Source organism: Myripristis murdjan, chromosome 20 (genome assembly GCF_902150065.1).
Source record: "Myripristis murdjan chromosome 20, fMyrMur1.1, whole genome shotgun sequence".
NCBI lineage: Eukaryota > Metazoa > Chordata > Actinopteri > Holocentriformes > Holocentridae > Myripristis > Myripristis murdjan.
The window spans coordinates 11838832-11856470 of record NC_043999.1 but is presented as its reverse complement, the minus strand read 5'-3'; the positions used below and the strand labels follow the sequence as shown (position 1 = coordinate 11856470).

The 17639-nt window shown below is 43.1% G+C and overlaps 1 protein-coding gene across 2 annotated transcripts in view; it reads right to left on the bottom strand.

Annotated features, from left to right (window-relative positions):
- The window catches only part of lmbr1 (limb development membrane protein 1), a 43107-nt gene that overhangs the window by 4556 nt on the left and 20912 nt on the right, over positions 1-17639 (bottom strand). For both annotated transcript variants that reach the window (XM_030078949.1, XM_030078947.1), the window contains 10 exons: positions 16169-16295; positions 15982-16050; positions 15792-15856; positions 15392-15464; positions 9979-10068; positions 8837-8913; positions 8259-8336; positions 4597-4670; positions 4236-4326; positions 3517-3583 (listed from right to left, as the gene is read on the bottom strand). In XM_030078949.1, the coding sequence (XP_029934809.1) occupies positions 3517-3583; positions 4236-4326; positions 4597-4670; positions 8259-8336; positions 8837-8913; positions 9979-10068; positions 15392-15464; positions 15792-15856; positions 15982-16050; positions 16169-16295 (811 nt within the window). The remainder of the gene's footprint in view (positions 1-3516; positions 3584-4235; positions 4327-4596; positions 4671-8258; positions 8337-8836; positions 8914-9978; positions 10069-15391; positions 15465-15791; positions 15857-15981; positions 16051-16168; positions 16296-17639) is intronic.

Here is a 17639-nt window from a genome sequence, read left to right as displayed (position 1 = left end):
GGTCTCGGCTAGACCAATTTCAAACCATCTGTCACAACTGATCACATGCTGCCTGGAAAGCTATCAACACCCTATTGTTTTTCCTATTTATCCATTTCAGCCGGCCAGTCCAGCTGATGCTACATCCTTCCAGAGAATTCCATGAGGACAAGCCAAGTATACTGTCCAGTAACAATACACAGTAATGTAGGGAGATGATTGGGCTTTCAATAACCTGATGTGCATTTATGCATTCAATGTCACTGTTAATTACCCTTGCCTGTGCAGTAATGTTCTGTATTTGACATGTGACGAACAAAACTTGTGCTCGGGAAATTGCCGCATCAATATTTCATGTCTCAATACCAAACCGATCTTCTATTTAAGTCATCTAGATGCAGAAATCATATTCAAATGTGATATGCTGCAAACTCCCTGGTCTCTGGACATTCTATATTTCTCCAGTAACATCTTCACAACCTCTGCTCGTCAATTAGATTGGGCAATCGATTCTGTGTCAGGAGAGATGTATTTACAGCCGCAGCGAGCAGTTTGCAAGCATCAAGGGCCTTTAACAGAATTGCCTGTGAAGAGACAGGGAGAGAGATGATGGAGACCCCAGTCGATACACCCTTGCCACTGTGGTCTGACTAAATTCATTTCTAATGCCAAAGGTTTTGATCTTGGTTTGGTTATTTGAGGAAATCTAATTGGAGGTAAAAAAGATGCTTGGCATTTGAAATGTCAGAGATAGCAGAGTTGAAGACATTAGCATGCTGCTGGCCATGAGAACATGTCTCTTCGAAGCTCGTGTCGGAAACCTCAGTGCTACAGTGCATAGCAGTCTGATCCTTTTCTCTGTATGCAGGTCACACTTAATGTTAAGCTACTAACCACCCTATTATCATTTCTAAAATTGCCAAAATCATGGCCTATTATCTATTCTTGCTTTTGAAAACAGTAGTAATATACCACATATTAAAAGAAACAACACAATCTTTGTTTTTAATTGTACAGGGCTGCCACGATATCAGATTTCACTAAACGTTTATTGTGTTGTGAAGATCACAGCTAATTTTTGTCAGGTGTGTGCATGTATATGTGTATTATTAACATGATATTACATTTTTTTTTATATCACTGTTATTGTCAATACCAGTATATTGTGACACCCCTTAATTCTGTATATGTTTTTCCTCTGCCAAGCAATACAGCTCTTGTACACTAGCTAAATAATGTGATCAAGTGTCACATCTAGCATGTTAAAGTTTCAATCATCTGTTACACAGTTACATTTATTGGGTACTGTACAATGACTCTGAATGTGACTCAGCCAATCCGAATGGGGACTCAGAACTATCCAGTTTATTATTGTATCATAGCTTCAGACAAGTTTACATAAACACTACAAATATGGGAGATTGATATCAATTGCACATTTGTTAGACATGGTATAGTGATTATACTAGTTGTCTCCTTCTGCAACTATGTCTGATCCTGCTAGTGAGGCAACACTGGCTTTCTCAGGCCATTAGATATTTTAAAATCATCAGTGTGAAAGGGGTGAAAGGCACATGGTACGTCCTCAAAACACAGGTTGAATTCTGGCTAGTGACCTTTTTTACACATTATGTCCTATATTCCCATATTCTGTGTCAATCCCCGCTGTATGCACCTCTTGAACAGAAATGACACATTTGGTGAATATAAGCCTCACACAGACAAGACTGCAGCATATCCTCATCCCAGCAACACTGCAGTATCAAATGAAATGTATGTCTCAACGCAATCAATCACACTCTTAGAGGTGTGCCCTGTCTTTCCTCCCAATAGCAGATCTTGGGGGGCGCATGTGGTTAAAAAAAAAAAAAAAAGGCCTTGCCACCCCCCTAATCCAATTAAAAAACAAACGTTGCTTGTCATAAATTTAAAATATCAAAACTCCAATGTCAGAGTTCAAGGGAATCCAGCATGGTGTGTGGAAACCTGTGGACAAATTCAAGAGGGATGAGACTACGTGGTATTGCATTAATTAACTGTCTCACAGCAGTCATGGCCTTGGTTGGGTTTTCTCTCTATATGGGCTTTGCATGGGCAAATGCATTGTATCATTAGAATGGAACACAAAACACACATGAACTGATACATTTTGCAAAGCCTATGGAGAAGGAAAGCTCTGCCAAGGCCACTAGTGAGGTAGGAAAAAAAATGCACCACAGCCTTTTGGACATTGGGGGCAGTACTGAACACTTGCAAAGCAGAGTGAAATGTATGGCAGTCAATGGGGCTAAATGCTATGAAATGATCACTACATTTGATTCCAAATATTTACAAGTAACTGGACTATTACTATTATTGTTACTTGGCCCATATAACAAAGACAGCTTATAATTATAAGCTAATGTGAATTGGTGGTTGTAAAATTATGGCAATTTCAGAAGATTAACACTAACATTGGGGCTATGTGTTGTTGACTGGTGGCATAACCAGAGAGGGAAAAAGTACATTTTTGCTAAATGATTCTAAATTTCATTCATATAAGATTAGTATATAACAAAATGTAGTCAGAGAACTGAATTCAATACTACTACTTTGTCCCATGTGCTTAAACATCATGGCATCCAAAACATCTGGACTATATATGAAAAAGTTGGCCTCCAAAACAACCATCACCAATATGGAAGCTGGTCTGTTAAGCTGCAGTAATGATGTGTAAGTAATGATATGTAGGAGGGCGTGGTGGGTGTAACACATTAGTTGTCCCTACATTATTAAACCGATAAAAAGTTAAACCTAAACTTTTAGCACAATTGGCTGCTAAAAGTCCCACACTGACACACACACACACACACACACACACACACAGACAACACACCTCTTGCATCAGTGCACAAAACCTTTTCTTGTCTCTTAACATCTCATTTCGTCACAGACTCAACTCTCCACAAATCTTTTTTCTATTGCTGGGAGGCCTTTTCTCTTCAAATATGCCTCATGCATTTATTGCTTTTCATCTATTCAGTGTCACAAAGCAGAACCTGTTGATATTTTGTAAAGCTCCCAATGAGTCACTGTATGCTCGCTCCGTCCCATTCTCCCACTCTGTCGGCCTCTCTCCTTCGTGCGCACACACACACACACACGTGCGCGCGCGCGCAAACACACACACACACACACACACACACACACACACAGAAATGCTATTTGAACAGCTGTGCTCTGCACTCTGCATGTTTATTAGTGCCATTGTGATGGTGCTACTCCTGTCATTTTTACCCTTTCTCCCTGCACTCCTTTCTAAAATCACTATGGGAAACTATACAGGAATTCAACTTGCTGACCTTAATGGTCTGGGATGGAGGAGGGGGGCATTTACTCATTCTGGTCATGTGTGTTTAGGTTGTCACCTCTCTCAAACTTGACTTAAACTTACTTGAACATGTACTGTATTCTTCTTGGCTAGGCGTGAATCATGAAGTCTACACACACACACACACACGCACACACACAGACAAACAGGGACAGAACTGAACTCACCAAGTGTTCTGGACATCACTGGCAGCGCTGAACTGAGCACCAGGATTGACACACAGCAACCAATGATCTACAAATCAGAGCAGACAGATTATTTGTGGATTGCAAACATGGTTCAAATCACTAAAGTAGATAATGTACAGTGGCTAGTGAGAAAAAAAAAAATCAGTGGGTGGGAAAAGGTACCTATAGTACATACATATATATGTACATGTGTGTGTGCATACTATCCCCGAATACACACCCCACTTGAGGTTAAATGGGTTCCACATATAGTACAATTAGTACCTCTGAAGCTGCTCATTACCAGGTTCTCCTCATTGTCCTTTCAAGTCCTTTCACTGAGGCGTCATGGCTAGTTAACAAGCCTCACCACTACCAAACTCATTACCAAGTGAATGGGTGCCACCACTGGCCAAACAGAGCACACATCCTCCACCCCTCCTCCTCTCGCCAAAACCCCGCTCTCCCTCTGATGTACAAGAAAAGGGCTTGCACCGCGTCTGTGTTTACGCAACCCACAAACAAATATTGGACAGATCAACTTAAGCCATTCAGGAGCTCTGACGAACATGTCGGAGTGGGGGGGGGGGGGGGGGGGGGGGGGGGGGGGGCAGTTAAGAGATGAAATGCAAGGGTTCCTAAACACATCACCACCTAAGGACAACCAATCTTACTCCCAACCCAACCACCCGATCCCAGTGCTTCCAACTCATCTTTACCGTTGTCATGGTCGTGTCATCCTTCCTGGGAGTGAGGCCTTCAAAGACGCGTAGGCTGTAGAAGCCGACAACTGAGGACACCATCAAGTAGCTGTTTGGCAAATCAATCAAGGACCAAAAATGCTTCTCTGATTGGACCAAAGTAGATTCATTGAGACATCTTTCTAAGTGTCCTGAGTCTGCACCTTTTCAGCTATGATAAAAGGTGACGAAACACCAGAGCCTGTCTTCCGGAAGGTGCCTGGCTGAACTATGGCCTGGGTAAACAAAGCTGGCTTGGGAATGTCGCTCTTGGACATGGAGCATGCCGACTCCAGCCATGGACAAAGATGGGGGAGCATGGGGGTCACTGAAAGGATACAACATGAGAATGATCTCTAGCACCGCCTGAGCCACACCAAATGTGGACAGCGAGGTGTTCCCGATGCCTCGATCCTGGAAGACAGAGGTACAGAGAAAAAAAAATAGGTTATTCAGTATCATCACACATCAATCTTACATAAACACATCACAAATAAAAAAAGAGAGAGTGGAAAACGACAGCACTGCAGGCGATTCTGCACACACATGCAATTACAGAAATCCTGCAATGTAAGTACTTGGTGCATGAAGAATTTCCCCACTTGAGACAGACAGAATCAAATTGGCTAAGTAATGAATGGAACAAGATGAAAGAGGCTCTTTTCAAATCACTGTCGATCATACAATATGTGAACAGGTGTTCAAACAAAAACTGCACATTGCTTACGGTAAGAAGAGTGCACAGGCTGAAAGCGTGCCAATAACATAAAAACAACAAAACAAATACTTCAGCAAACACCCCCACCTCCCCCCTTAGCCCTTTTGAAACTGGAGCAGGAAAGACATACATCTACATACACCGCACATACTGAGCATCTGTGTCGCCAAATGATAAATATTTGCTTTTGTCGACACCAGGGTTGTTCAAAATAATCACACTGTTATCAAAAGGATCAGTGGTTGGTATGGGGAATCTACAGCGCTATATGTTGTGTTTTATCAGCAAATAAGAAGTGACCATTCCACACAACACATATACATAAAACTCGACTGCTATTTTACATTGTATAGACGTTAATGGGAGGAGAGAAAGCACAAGAGGGGAAAAAAGGAAAGCCTGGCAGGTTGTTTCATGCCTTTTTATGCAACTGTCATCTGTGGGAGCTTACAGCAGAGCTGTGCTGCAGCTCTCTCCCTCTCTCTCTCTCTCTCTCTCTGTCTCTCCTCTCTTTCTCTCTTCTCTCTCTCTCTCTCTCTCAATTAGCAGACAAACATCTGATGTCATTTATTAATGGCGGGAGGGAGGGCACACATTAAGATTGTGTACGCGCACGAACAGGACAGCTTTCTTCCACATTATGCCTTCTTTCAACTCTTACTCCTTTTCATTCCAGTGGCAGGAAGGGTGGTGGAGGGAGTGTGAGTGTGTGTGTGTGTGTGTGTGTGTGTGTGTGTGTGTGTGTGTGTGTGTGTGTGGGGCGGGGTGGGGGGGACGTCGGGGTGGGTGTAGATGGGTGGTGGTGGGGTGGGGTGGGGGGTAATGGTGTGTCTGTGGAGGGGGATTCGTCTTTGCTGCCTGCCGCAGCTCATTCAGCAGACGCACGGTTGGTGTTTGTTGCTTCTAGGATTAGCGCCGTGCAACACCTGTGCATGGGTGAGGCTGTCAGCTGGCACACACACATACACACACGCTCACACACTCAAGAGAACCACGTCTTTGGCCCCGACCATTCCCCTTCAGGTGAGTCGTGTCCTTTGCCCCACACTGAAGTGAGTGGAATAACTTTAATCGTTCTGCATCATTTGAGCAAATGTGTGAACTGACAAGGAATAAAGTACCACGGGCCAAAAGTTCAAAGGTCACAGCTAGGGATGCACCCATATGTGAATCCATATACTGCAAGTGATTAATAAGGGCTTTCTGCCGAATAATTTCTAAACCTCTAAACATTTTTCTTTAAGTTCGGCTTTAAATAATACATGCAATTTCTTCACAATCTGAGTTTACTTGCAAAGAATAGTCGTACTTTGGCTGTCTTTGACATCCAATCCTTCAATCTGAAGTAGCAACCCAGGAACTATATCTTTTCCCTCATAGCAGATGGAGATAGACCAAAAGACAATAGACAATAACAGTCATGGTGCACAAAAAATGTGAATATTCTTATATTCCTTGTCTGAGTGGGTTTCCAGGAACTATATAATTTTAATAAGCAGGAGTGTTATTTTATATTTATCTGTGGTTAAACTCCAAAGGTTAAAATAATAATAATAATAATAATAATAATAATGATAAATTACTCCCAGTTTAAGCCATGCCCACTTTTTTCCTGAATCCGAATCTGAATTATTTTGCCCCTAAGCAAATACAAATACAAATTGTGGTTCCTCGGCACACCTGCGGTCACAGCAAAGGTGTGCGTGAGGGAAAGTTTGCAGATTCTATTATGCAATTGCAGCTAATTGTCCGCTTTACAAAATGCAGCGTCAAGTGTGGTGGTGGCCACACAGAAGAGCCTGCACTAACACTTTTATTGGTTCCTTATTGTCTGTTCATCAAGCTGTAAAATCACTGTGTCCTTTGACACAGCCATCCTTCTCCTCCTTTTTCTTCTTCTCTCCTGCATCCTTTTCATTTCCATCCACCTGCTCCTTATTCTTCGTCTCTCCTTCCTCCTCATCGTCCTTCTCCGCCTCCCTCCTTGGCTCTGTAAAGCTAAGTGGGGTGCTGCTCAGTATGCTGAAGAGCTGTGTTGGGATGCTTAGTAGGGAGGGAAGACAAACACTGACAGGGCACTTCCATTGTGCTCCCCTCTAACACCCCCCACCCCAACCTCCATCAGCATATCGGGGCCTCATTTGACTTTCCCACAGTCGGAGTCTCCTTTTTTTTGCCTGCATTACCATGTCCAGTCCTTAACCCCCCACTCTCTTGACTTATTTACATCACTTTCTACCCTCTGCCCTCGTCTCCCTCAGAACTCCCATGTACCTTCCCCCCGTTTGACTACAAAGTGCACAGACAGCGTATAGCTGTTAGGGCATTTCTGTGCTGCAGGGTAGACAGTCTGAGAGCTCAGAGATGGAGTTGGGGGTGGGGTGGGGTGGGGTGGGGGGGTGCGATTAGATGGATATCATATGAGTATTGATCGTCTTGGAGGACAACACCCCCCACCACCACCTCATTCCTCGTAGTGCTGTGAGATCAGAGGTGTGGCATCCATCCAGCTCAACAAACGCATAAACCATTTAGTGGGGCCACACTGTCAGGGAGGACAGCTTCAAGTTGCATGACAAGTGTAATTTGGGGGATTTTCTGCGATGCGTCATGCCAAAGAAAATATCCCTCCTCGATAAAATAATTGGAATGTTGAGGGCAGCTCAGTTAGTTGCCTGCGAGACGTGAAAACGAAATGAGGGAGAAATAGGATACATTATGTTGCCCCTTCTCAGACAAGAATGCAACCACAGGCGCACACACAGACACACACACACTTGCAAGCACACGCACATACGCACCTCTGTCACTACAGATCAGATGAGATAAGGAGAGCTTAAAACACATTGCATGTTAGACAGAGATGAGAATCTCTTAGAGCCATTCCACACTCCGGCAGTCTGCCTCACAGTGAGAGCCCTTCACCTGGCCCGGTCTGCCTTTGCAGTAGGGAGGAAAAGCAGCTTATTCACCCACCGTGGACTTCAGACACGTAGCTCGCTCATTTAATCTGCACACTGCTGTGAAATGACTTTCAATGAGCTTCCCAAACAAAAGCAGGGGGATGAGGTTGGGGCCTGATTAACATCTGGCCGGGCCTTTTCTTCCGACATGCACCTGAGCATATCCGGAATTTGATTTATGTCCCCGCCGGGAACATGGCAGGTCTGATAGGCAAGCTCATTTGCAGTTTACATTCTGGGTGTGTGTTTGTGTGTGCATTTTTTTGTGTGTGTGAGGGTAAAATGTACTCATGTTTTAGAGCAAATGTTCAGGAAGCTTACTGTGGATCCCTTGGGCATGGCAGTCTCATCCACTAGAAGGTAGAGGATATTCAATGCCACCATTAAAACTGAGATTGTCTACAGATAGAGAGGAGGAAAAATATATGGTTACAAACGATATTATAACTTATAAACACACTATTGATCAAAGACCTCAATGTATAAAGAATCATGATCAAGTCTTATTGTCGGTGCTCCGCCAATTCACATACAGCGTGGTAATGCATAATAACTACACACAGTTTGAACATTTAGCCTCCCAAACATTATGGTAGTTGTCTGATGCACGTGCCGTGGCTCCTGCACGTGGCCTTTCAGCCTTATCTAAACAATATCATATGGCATAAATAGGATTTCCACACTCTATAATCTATCCAAAATCATAGTTGTTGCAGGTGGCTATTGAGCATTCTCTTAAACAGCCATTAAACAAAAGTAGATCCCCACCCAGAAGCTTGGTACACAGTGAGAGGATGGGATTTGAGGTGCACTCTGTTAGTCCTTATGGCCACCAGCCAGGCTGTATACACCATGGGTAAACACCATGGGCTTAATGATAGGTCAGTTTCAGCACTCACCGTTCCTGCAAGCAGTATCAGCATCACTATGGGATACAGCAAGTTCTTCTCCCAGCCTGATGCTTTCTTTCTCCTCTCTGGGCGAGACAGCGAGACAATATTAAGGTCATTCATGTAAAGAGACGGGAGGATGGGACGTAAAACAGCCTTCACAACTTAATACAAAGATTCAGCGTCTGCAATCAATCATGAGCTAATCTCCATCTTGCACACCAGTTTCAAACATTGGTTAATTAATATATTGATCAAAGGCAACTACTGAAACCTCAAGCCTTGGGGCTTTATTTATAGAGTTTGTACAACTTAGTTGGGTAAAACATATCGTGAGTGTGTGTACCAAACACAACCTCCCCTCTCATCACCACCTCCGCACCACCCCCCTCCAGGTAATATGGATTTCACAACCTTCATAAATTACGCTCTTCCTCTTTAATTAGTCACGCTTATCAGTACTTTAGTGAAAACAATAATAAGACCTAGATAAAAAGAAACGTGGCAAAATTAATATTGTGATTTATATTTTTGCTGTGGTGGGATGAGGGGAGAGAAGAAATGCCACGGATAACGTGACTCCTTTTTCTGAGCCAAACGAATTGACAGATTTCTAGTTTATGTCATTTTTTTGAAAGTCAGTCAGTCTCTTATGGACATCTATAGTGCTATGACAGGAAGCATCTCACTGCCCTCAAGTCCTTGCCTCCTTGACTTTCTCTCTCTGTTCCTAACCTCGCTAGCTCTCCCAGTTTTCAAAGCACCCAGCCTTCCTGCCCGAGAAGTTTGCCAAGTGCACTTTATATGCACCATCCTTCTAAATTAATGACATCACTAAAAGGCTGGCTACAATATAAAGTTTGCATCTTGTCCAATATCCTAAGTGCCTTTGTACACTCCTCCCCCACCCTGGTCCCCAAAAGGCTCAGGCGTAGCGTGCACACTGCACCTCATTTATAATATCCTAAAATGGATGGAAAATTATCAGGCTTTTCTGGTCCAAGTCCAAATTAAGGAATTAAGGCAGAGGAGGAGAAAGGGCCCGCATGTCAGCAATATCTAAAAAGCAAACCTCTTGGCATACATTTCGATGGCAATTCAAGGTCCTGAGACGAAATATATCAGGCCTATCACTTAATACAAATACTTACCCAATTTATTTCTTTGATTTCTGATGTTGTCCAATTCTTTGTTGAGCTGGTTAACAGAGCCTCCTCGAGTGTAAGCATGTGAGGATGATCCTGAAGAGAAAAACCATTGATATGTCTTATCCTTTGTTTTACTTTAAATGGCAGGAGTTGTTATTTTAACGCTTAACATACTCAAGCACCACTTATTGGCCTAACATGTGCCAGACATCTGCCAGGCCACTTTCAGAAACATGTCAATTCAGTTGGAAAACATCAAAATATGATCGTCACAGCAAAACAGCTCATGGTCAGTCATATGGTGGTTGTATCTACAGTGTTTTCAGTCATCTCTCATATGTCAAATACTTTTTCCAGGAAAAGTGGAAAGTGTTGTCCTAACTCTACAATTAAGAGGATGTTAACTTCTCACTGTATTTGTATTACCTCAGTATATGGCATTTGACTTATCTTTATTAAGAAATCCCATCAAAACAGGTAATCCTACTCAGAGCATAACAATGTGATCTCGAACAAGTAAAAATAATCTTCTGTGTCAGGAGCTGTCTCGCACATGCCACAACTGGTTGAGCGGGTTGGAGAAGACAGCAAGGGATTCTCCAGGAAAACCACAAGGCCAGCTCATTTAAGGCTAATTTATCTGTTTTACTCTGTTTTCCTTCCAGCCTTGACACACTGATGTAGAGGCCCATCGGAGCCAAAGTGGAAGAGTATCCATTTGCATCCCCTGGGGTGATTGGCAGATCAAGACCAATTAGTTCAGTGTTACACCGTTACTAGCGTGCAATAAAAATACCATCTTTCATCTTTGTTACAGGAGTGAAGGACCAATCACTTTGATCAAACCGTTCTCTCCCCTCTGTTATTATGACACGCCCTGTCTGGATGGGTTTAAGTAGGCAAAAGGGAGAGAGAGAGAAGCACAGCGAGAGAGACTTAACAGCTTCGTCTGTGCCCTCGCAGGTACCTGTCCCAGGATCTAAGCAGGGGAAAGTTTGAACCCTCCAAGCAAACGCAGTCACAACACAACAGGAAATGTCATGGGTAGTTCAACAGCTCTTTCTCTCCAGAGACAAACTGAGCACACGCCCTCAGGGAAGCCAAATCTGCTCAGCCACAAGCGAACTAATCTATCACTTATCTGCAAAACATATCCAAACACAGCCTTACCCGTCACCCGGGACAGATAAATCATTGATCAAATAAATATAAGGCACATAATAACAATGAATAATAAGGTGAAGTAACAAAATACAAAGAACAATATCATCACTTGTTTAAGACAGGATGGGACAAAAAACACGGCAAGAATTTCGATGGCGTCTAAACTGACATCACTCTGATCAGAAGCTAAATATATATTTCTTATTCTATTACTGGCAGTGCCAAGTAAAAGACTGACAGAGTTACAGCGAGGTAGAGTTGCTGAGTGTGGCTTCTGGCAGCCAGGAAGGCCTAGAATAATTCAACGTATCCTCTCCAACCTTCACCACAGTTGAAGAATTACGTCATCCACAATTATGCTAAACACCATGCTGAGACAACAGAGGCACTGGCAAGGTCATTGTGCCGCATAGCATCTGGACAGGCACTCTGCTATCAGAACAGAGGGGCCCGGGAGCCAGCCAAGCCAAGACTGACAGCAGCACAGCAGATCAGGGTCTGGAGAGGGCAGTGTGGACAAGTGTGTGTGCCCGTGCATGTGTGTATGTGGCCCAGACTGACTGTGCTGCAGCATACTCGCATAATTTTGATACAAGATCATACTGTTAGGATCCCTTCTCAGCTAATTACAGGGTACCCGACCACCTGAAAAATGCAGGTAGACCACGCCAGGGTTCAGCGAACGTGTAGAAATCAAGCTGCCAGAAAAATCCACAAAATATGCATATAAGTTCACACGGTTACAGCAATCACAGTCCGACTCCCATAATTGCTTGTGTTTGTTAGGACACTCCGAGTGGGCGTGTCTGCAATCTGCTTTCAGACTGCAGACCAGTCAAAATGATTATTGAGCAGAAACCTACTGCTAGCTTAAATGTTTCTGAGAAAATCTTAGCAAAATTATCAAATGTTAGTTAGCTGTCCAAAACAATGGTGGTGACACATCAAAATGGTAATATTTTTTTTTACAAAGCATGATGATGCAGTTCTGTGGTTTTAATTTTCATAGTATGTGAAAAAAATAAAAAGTTGGTTTCAGACTCCTTTGTTATCTATTGCAACTATACATTCAGAAGCCATTTTATTAGGCAAACCCAGCCAAGTACAAGGTGAGAACCCCTTTTGCCTCTATGGCATGGATTCAACAAGGTGCTGGACACTTTCCACAGGGATCTCGATCCATGCTGAGTTGACAGTATCATTCAGTTCATGCAGGTTCTTCAGTAGCACATTCATGCTCAAGATAGTTTCCTGGCTTGAGATCTGGCTGTTTCTGGATCCATGTTTGTATGTTCAGAATATAGCATATTATCCTCCTTGAAGGATTAATTTGGAAGAGCATGCAGTGTAGCTAAGAAAGGGTGCATCTGGTCAGAAAGTGGTACTAAGGGATCAAATGTGAACCAGGAGGAAATATTCCCTTCACTATCACACCACCATTAGTCTGAACTGTCGGTCAGGTGGAGGAGAGATGCAGGAATTTATTTTGTAACTGAAGGTATTGCAATTATCCCATTTAAGTCAGGGAGACCAGGCCAGCTTTGCAAGATATGCATATTACCAATTTAAACTTAAAGGCTTCTAAGTGTACATCTAAAGCCATTTCTGCTGGCAAACAATGAAAACTCAAAGAGAAGGCGGAAGGATTACGCTTAACAAAACGTATCCACCTCTGTCAAATACATTACGTTACACATACACCTTAGTCGGCTCAGCCATTAAGTCATCCAGTATATTTGATTCTATACAATGACTTTGTCATCTAGCAACAAATGAACTCACCTGTCTAGAAAAAAGTTTGCAAACTTCTGCCTCAATGCATAACACTTGTGAATGTATGCAGCACGGTTTACATCAAATATGAGAGGCTTGTTTCCCATGTATATGTTAAGCATTGACTGATTATAGTAGGCCAGCACAATGTTGGAAAATTGTTGTGAAGTTGTGATATCTTTTTTTTCCGCAATATATTCACTGTGATATGAAAACAAAAATACAGATTTGCCTAAAAGATACATGCAGTGTGTTATTCATGTACAGATATACAATTAACAACCATTACTGTCATCATAGGGCACGTTGAAAGTCTATCCTGTTTGAACAAAAACAAAACCCTGCTCCTACTTCCACCACACTTGGTTCAGGCCTCTGCCACCCCTCCAGAAATCAGCTTGGACTCTTGACTCCTCCACTTCAGTTTCAGGTATGTGATTCTGACACCAATATGTACAAGTGGAGAGAGAACAGGTGGCAAGATATTTGGAAAAAACAACATATATTTCTTAATGAACTTTACAAATGGACTTGTATGTCACAGTTGTGTTATTTACATGTAATCTCCCATTTGTAACCATACCCATGTTCACATAGTTTATCTGCATGGTAGGAGATACACAGGCCTCCTGGCACAGCTGAGGATGGTAAAACTCTCATACTCTAGCAACAAACAGATCTATCTATATGCTGGCATGATGCAAGTACAGGATATTACAAGTTTGCACATCAAGTGTTTCTTACATTAAGGCACAGACCAGCTCCGTGACACTGACTTTTTAACCAGCTCCGTGCCTTTGGCTTACTGGACATCATGCATCCGGTAATATGACTACTGCACATGCGCACACTGCGGTGTCGATGCTGAAATGATATATTGTGCAGCCCCAGCCTATGGTGATAGCGCCACGGGCGTGCCACTACGCGTCTCCCTACATTTCATGTATTGAGTTCACTACCGTACTCCTGAGAGAGTAAACAAACACATGGCCAGTCAGCCAGATTAAGCCACAAACTGCTGATCCGCAACAATAAATCTGAATCCACAAAGTCATTACGAATGGAATTTGCATGGAGAGGGAAGGCCAATGGAGGGACCAGTACTGTAAATAAATGTAGAGACATCAACTGATGCAGCTCAATAGTCCAAATCTGCAAACACAAACAAGATAACAGGATAGGGCTAATCTGCTAGAGGGTGCTGGGTGCAGAGTGGACACAGCTGAAGCAAGAGGACATTGCTTGACTCTGGAGTGTTTCCTGTGAACTATTCCTGAACTGCGTCTCACTCAAACCTCTCAGAAGATCAGAGGAAAACCACCCCATCTTCCAGTTTCACCTATGTGTGAGGGTGTGGGCTTGAGTGTGAGTTCTTATGTATGTGTATATGTGCAAAAAAAAAAAAAAAAAAAAAAACACATTCTTGGCATGCCTGATAAGCACAACTTTTAAGCTTCCACCAATCAACATCACCCTCTTCCCCTTGTAACCACCTTCTCACCAGGCAAACATGGAGTACAGCTTGGCCTCAGTGCACTGGCAGAGATTTTGACCACTGTTATTGTTTTTCGCCTCACAGTGACTTGTAAAGATCAAACACTCTCGGAGATGATAAGGAACAGATTACAATTATTCTATCACAGTGTTCAAAGCAAAGCAGTTTGGCGTGAGCCCTAGGAAACCATACGCTTAGGTGGCAGTCTATGGAGGTGCCCGGCGTAGCGTTTGAAAACATGCGCTATCAGGAAGGATCTCCCTTACCTCCCTGGTTTGAAAGGACGCTCATCCTCTTCATTTACTCACATCTGTACACTTGGTTGCGTGCTTGAGTTAATATTAAAGTACGTTTTGGCTCTTGGCCCAAATACTTCCTCCTTTGTGAGATTATTCACCGTCAAGGAAGGAATTTGGGGACACATAGGGCACCAGATGAAAAGGAAATGCAGGTTGAAAAATAACATCTTCACCAGTCTCAAACTTAACCTCTTTCCCTTTACGCCCAAGTCCAGACAACAGCCCAAAGCTCCTGATCTCTATCCAACCGTCACCGAACCTGTTCTGTGACTTTGGCTGGGTCCGCAGCGTTCAGCCAAAATCTTTTGTAAATGAGACTTCAGTTGCATCCTATTACCCCGGCAATCATTTTGCCAGCAGTGACAGTGGCACTGAAGGGTCTTAAATGGACCCTTAAAAACTTGCCAAAAACAAAATACGGCTCCTGCCGTGGCAGCTGCTTTGGCCTTTAGCAGCAACTTATGAGAGCAAGACAGAGGTAAAGGAAAGGCTAGCCTCAATTTTGCGGGTTATTCCTTGTGTCTCTGTGTATGTGCATGTGTCTATGTCTGTGTCTGTGTCTGTGTGCGCCTGGCTGCTTTGTCAATGCTAATTGATTCCAGTGTGGCGCGCTCCATCACACCCAATAGGGCAGTCACCCCCTCCCCTCCCCTATAATGTGCCAACACGTCTCCCACAGACGTACCGTTTAATCTCCTCTGAAGGGCTTCCTCCTGCAAATGGATGCAGTAAATCTGCTCATCCAGGTCCTCCAGGATCTGAGGGGGAGGGAGGAGAGGGGGAAGAGATGAAATGGGTTATAATTAGGCCTAAAGTGGGACTGGAGAGATGGCAGATGGGAGGATGAGTTGGTGACGTATTTGTAGTTCTCTGTTGTGCATGTAAATGGGTGACTGAGACAGACATCTTTCAGAATCAATGAGCAAAGTGGCTGGAAGTCTGCGAGGATGTCTATTAAACCCCAGCACTCTAGACTTTCAAAGAGAGCGTCGGTGGTGTCAAACGTTTCCAAATATAGAATAAATCGTTTTACTACTGTCCAAAACATGTAAAAACACTTAATCGTTATCCTTATGATTACTCACTGTTGGCTTCACTAGTAACTGGCCCATCACAGTGAACATCCTAGACAGGCCAACAGGAGTACACACTAGATAGAAGACAAAAGAACAGAGTGATCAGACACGAGCTTGGTTGTTTCACTGCAATAAGTCAATTTCATGCTGCAAAACAAATTCAATTTGCTTGTATATGAGGTTGAATGAAAAGTCTCACTTAGCAAAAGCAGTCCACCCATCAGAGATATACAGGAGTAGAGGTACGGTAGGTAGAATTCCCAGAGATCTAGAGAAAAATAAACATAGTAGTAAAATATACAAAATAAATAAAATAATTAACATTCCAAAATATAATTTAAAAAAAGTCACACATACAAATGAGCCAGAATCCTCTGAAGACTTACCATAGAGTGACTCCATACTGGCTGCATCATTGTCAATGAGTGCTGATGCCACCCACACGATGCCCAGGATCAGCAAAGCCAGCAGGAAAAGCATCACAAAGGTCTCGAGAATACGCGCCTTAATGCCCTGTCAGAAAAAAAGGGAACACAGAAGAAAGAAATCAAGTTCCTGGGTGTCACGCACGCTTACAGAATATTCAGCATGAGTTTCTTATTGCTTAACCTGCCCTCTCTGGCATCCTGCCTCGCCAATAATAAATAGCATCACCTCCATTCACAGCACACAAACATGACATAAATGCCCCCACAGATTCCTGTGTAAAACAGCTCTTTTATACATATATATTGTGGTCTATAAAGTGGGTCTAACGGGGCCCGGTAGTGGAAGAGGTGAAATTAAAAAAGGGAGGGGGCTGCTGTAAGGAGCATGAAGCCTGACTTGGGTTAGCTACTGTCTACGATCGAGAGCAGGCCTGCCATCTGGGGCAGATTAGGAGGTGCCTTAACACGGCCGTGTCCCGGGCCAAGGAGACGAGAGGGTTTTGGGGTAATTTGGGTTTTCCGGGTCACAAACCACTGAGTGGTTAATAAAGTCCTCCTCTACCTGTTCACACACATTCCATTTCCCCCCTGCTGGAGAGCCTAGTCGTCTAGCACTGTAAGATAGATAGGCATTCTCATACACATGTCAGCTAGGTTACCAGGCACGAGCTAACAAGCGGTCTCTGCTTTTGGGAGTGCTGGTTAAATTGGGTACATATGAGCAATTTGTTGCCAGCTAACATAATGGCTGTGCGGTTGCTGTTCAGTATTTGCTAACAGATACATGAAGGAGGTTTCTCTTTGAAAGCCCCCCCTTTGATACACAAAGCACTCTTTATTGGATGGAAATGGTTTTGGTCCCGTAGATGAACTCGGACAGGGCTCAGGTTTTATACAATTCATAAAAAGGTGTTGGTTCCCTGACACAGTTAAAAGACCATTATTTCTTGTATACTTGTCATTCAAAGCATCAACATTTACATTACAATTTTGTTCACTTTTGAACAAATGCTGTGTCTTCTTTGCAACTTCACTTCTTCACAATCTTCACTTCTTAGCTCTTATTTATTTATTGTCCAAGTCTCTCTAATATGCATGATCATTTTAGAGTCACAGGAGCATTTTGTCACAGGTAATGCCAGGTAACTATAACTCTGCAAATGCATGCCTTACAACTGACTGGTCGTAATTTCAGTAATCAAGAAATTCAAGCTTATTCTCCTTTTTCATTCATTGTCAATCACTCTGGATGAGCATATCAATCAAATGCCTAAAATGTTGAGCAGTAAAAACCTCCCATAGCATCCCATTGCTATTACTGAGCCCTCACTTGTTCTATACTTGCCTCTCGCCTCCTCTACAGCATAATGCTGGAGGAGCCTCAGAGTGTAGAATTTTCTAGCACAGCAGAAAAGAAAGTGGGCAGGGT